Source organism: Myotis lucifugus, unplaced genomic scaffold (genome assembly GCF_000147115.1).
Source record: "Myotis lucifugus unplaced genomic scaffold, Myoluc2.0 scaffold_420, whole genome shotgun sequence".
Classification (NCBI taxonomy): domain Eukaryota; kingdom Metazoa; phylum Chordata; class Mammalia; order Chiroptera; family Vespertilionidae; genus Myotis; species Myotis lucifugus.
The window spans coordinates 719,679-723,674 of NW_005871468.1; the positions used below are offsets into that span (position 1 = coordinate 719,679).

The 3,996-nt window shown below is 50.3% G+C and overlaps 1 protein-coding gene across 1 annotated transcript in view; it reads right to left on the reverse strand.

The window, feature by feature from the left end:
• The window catches only part of MYH10 (myosin heavy chain 10), a 129,134-nt gene that overhangs the window by 34,389 nt on the left and 90,749 nt on the right, over positions 1 to 3,996 (reverse strand). Inside the window, exons 15-16 of the mRNA XM_023743952.1 lie at positions 907 to 1,100; positions 699 to 820 (exon numbers count right to left, since the gene is read on the reverse strand). Of these exons, the coding sequence (XP_023599720.1) occupies positions 699 to 820; positions 907 to 1,100 (316 nt within the window). The remainder of the gene's footprint in view (positions 1 to 698; positions 821 to 906; positions 1,101 to 3,996) is intronic.

The window sequence follows — 3,996 nt, forward strand, 5'->3', positions numbered from 1 at the left end:
TCTCCAGTAGGGGGTGTGCAGGAGGCAGCTGATCGATGATTCTCATCATTGATGTTTCTATCTCTCTCTCCCTCTCCCTTCCTTTCTGAAAGCAATAAAAATATATATATTAAAAAATATAATTATGTTTAGCATTGGTAGGTGTTGCTCAATGATTAGAGCATCAGCCTGAGCACTGAAGTGTCTCGGCTTTAATTCCAGGTCAAGGGCACATATCTGGGTTGCAGGTTCGATCTTTAATTCCAGGTCAAGGGCACATATCTGGGTTGCAGGTTCGATCCTCAGCCCTGGTGGGGGTGAGTATGGGAGGCAACCCAATCGATGTGTCTCACTCACATTGATGTTTCCCTCCCTCCCTTCTTTCCTCCCTTCCACTCTCTCTAAAAATCAATGGAAAAATACTGTTAGGTGAGGATTAACAACAACAACAAAAAGTTCAAGCCCCAAATGGAACTGTTTAAATGAGCAACTGTAAGCCTCAGCTGACCCTGCAGACAGAGCAGTTTTTGAAGTACCATAGCAGTCACAGCATGACCTCCCCATGAAGCAGGCCCTCAATAGTCTTGACCAAAAGTGAAGGTAATAAGGATTAGCCTTTCCCACATGTGAAGAAATCGGACTCTCCAGGGAACAGGAAAAGAATGCCTCCCACCCTCATGCTGCGAGGCACGTGGAAAAGGTGAGCGAGCGGCCCATACCTCTGCCGGAACTCCTGGAACACGATCCGGTTGGGGAAGCCCTGGCGGCAGATGCGGATGCCTTCCAGCACACCGTTGCAGCGCAGCTGGTCCAGCACGAGGTGCGGGTCCAGTTTCCCAGCCTGACCAGCAAAGGAGAGTGTTATCTTTGAACCGCTCCGCCCCGACCTCGTTCAGTGTCCGATCCCAGCACGTGCTGGACACATACCCGCTTCTCGTGGTTTGGAATGATGCAGCGAACGAAGTTGGGGTTGGTGTTGCGGAGAGTCGCCATCAGCTTGGTGAGAGACTCTTTGTAGAGCTGGCCGACGGTTCGAAACATGCCCTTCTTGGTTTTATAGGCAGAGCCAAAAGCTGTCTCCGTCATCCCAGTGACTTGATCCAGGCCCACAATCCGGTCCACTGGTGAACATAAAGAGGAAGAGGACAACAAGTCAAACCCACTCTCCCGCAGGGAAGACAGGACACAGTGAGTGCAGCAGCACAAGCTTGTGGACAGATGAGGAGAGATGCCATCTAGGGAGGCAGTCAGCATACGGAGACACTGCACAAGCCGTGGGACCAACAGCCACACACTTCAAGGGCGGGTAGTGTAGCTCTGACAGCTTCAGACCACATACCAGCAGATGCCTTCCGCTGCGCTACTTTCAGGGACTCACTGCCCGATAACATTTGCCTGTTACATACACAATTACTTGGTAAATGAGAGATCACTGGCTGGCATTATTGATACACAAATGGATATTATGACAAGTCTCAGAACAGGAAAGGCTTATAAAGATATATGTAAAAATATAGACTGTACAAAGCAAATCCACTTAATGACTATGGCTCAGGAACTAGGGCCCAGAGCCATCTCTCATCAGTCATTAGGATTTTAGTAAAAACGCCATCCAAGTTGCAGGGAGAGATTGCATTAGTTCAGATTTGTGGGAATGAGTAAACTTCAGCTATCTCCTCAAAGTGTGAATAAACTTATTAAAGGGCAAGAACACAAATTTGGAAGGAGCCTCCTAAAAAGAATCAGCGCCTAAGCTACGCTTAATGATGGTTACACTTCTCAGATCCTTCAGCTGAGGGTCCACATTGTCCACACAGACCTAACACCTCTAATGATGGGATTCTAAACAGAAGTTCAACACAGGGCACCATCCACACTTGGTGCTCTCATTTGAAAAAACTGTTACATGAATGAAACACACTACTGAAATATTTTAATCAAAATATCGATTTAATTGCCCTGTTAATGCCCTTGTCAATCTTAACAGCCACCTGCATTTCTTTCATCCATTCCCCAGAATAGAAGGTACGTGGGGACCTCAAGATCTCAATGAGCTTTGTGCAGAAGAGAAAACCATGACCCAGGAGGTAAGGCAACTTTTCAAGTCACCCATGTCTTACATGGAAGTGGGGAGAAGGGGGCTGAAGTCGGATCGATTCCCAGGCCCAGCCTGCACACTATAGTCCCATTTCTCCTAGCGAAGCCACCAGACTCGGGTTCAGGTCAGAGCTCCCTGTTTGTGCTCAGGACTCTGCCTCCATCCACCTCGGAGACCACCTTTCTTCCCTGGCCTTCAACCTGTCCCTCTTACTTGCTCCGGCAAAAACCCCACCAAACCCCACCCCTGCGTGTGCCACGAAGCAATGAGCTTCCTCTAACCTGCGCCTGCCCACTTCTCTGTCTCCTCAGAGCCAAGCTTCTTTCCCGAGTAGTTCATCCGTGGGCCCCTCCGCATCCTCTCCACTCATTTCCCGCTGCCCAGCGCCCTGCCTGCTAGCCTGCCTCCTTCCTCCACCTGGCACTCAGGCAACCACCGGTCAAGTGTTAAGAGCAGGCTGTCCAACATCTGTTTTACTTGACCCTGATATACTAGTATTTTCCTGTTGACCACAGAGCAGCATCCTAAAGCCTCTCGTCACTCCTGGCTCCTTTCATGAACCCTACCTTCTCCGTGACTTCTATCGACCTCTCTAGCTACTCCAGTCTCCCCGATGACTTCTCCTCTGCCTTTCCCGTACACCGGGGCACTCACAAGGGGTCCAAACTCAACACCCCTGAAAGCCTTTCTGGGATAAGGCCGGATGCAAGTCCAGGCACACACTGACCTGCTTTTCCCAAGCCATAGCCTCATCCCGGGTGATCTCATGTGACTTTAATGACCCATACCCGACTCCCAGCATCAGTCCCAAACACCTATATTCTCCTCTCCACCCAGAAGTCACAGAGGCCCCTCTGCCTTCCACATTCTCGCTAAGCGCCTGTCATGTGTGCTTTTACTCAACATTGCACCTTTGCCCCTAGCATGATGGCTGGCATAACAGGCTCGATGCACAGATGTTAGTGGATAAATGGAATAAAAAAACATTTACAACTACAAAGTGAGAAATGCTCTGACAAAAAGAACAAGATGCTGTGAGAGAGATGGGTGGTTAGAGATCTCTCTGGAGAAACTATACTTACTGCCAAGAGGGAAAGAACGAGCCAGTGGAGAGAATATTCCAGAGAGGGGAACAGCATGTGCTAAGGACCAGGGGCAGGAAGAAGTGCGAGGGGCTAGTGCCAGTGAAGCCGCATGAGGGACCCTCCCTTGGCCACTGTGTGTAGATGGTGGGGAGGAGGCCCGGGAGACCAGACAGGGGCCACTGTAGGGTCCAGGTTCTAAGAAAGATGACAGCAGCTTGAACTTTTGAGACTTAGAGGAGAGGGACAGAGGAGGAAAATTCAGGACCTATTTTGGTGGGAGACTTGACTTACTTTAATGATTAACTTGACAGAAAATAAGGGAAAGGGGCCGTCAGGAATAACTCCTAGGAGTTTGGCTTGAGAGCTGAGTGGCTTGTGGTGCCATCGGGAAGATTGGGGAGAGGTGGGCTTTGTGGGTAGGAAAATGGGGTCCAAACTGTGTAGGTTGGGGTGCCTGTGGGACATTAAGGTGGAGATGAGAAGCTGAGTGGACATCCCAGGCTGCTGGGAAGAGAGGTCTGGACCGCGAGGTAAATCTGGGATTGCTGACTTAGTGTTTACAGTTAGGAGACTGGATGGACCATCTGAGGGGAAGGGGGTGAGAAGAGGTGAGGGCAGGGGAGCAAGCCCCACGGCGCTGGGGAGGAAGAGCTGGGTGAGGAGAATGGGCGGAAGGAGGGGCAGAGATCAATATCCTAAACGCGAGCACATTCTCTGCCCCCGCTGCTACCCTGTCCCTCCTGTGTTTCCTGCAGACGTGACCAACTTACTCAAGCCAGAAACCAGGGGTCAGACTCCATTCCTCTCACATCAGCTGCTCACCAAACTTCAAAC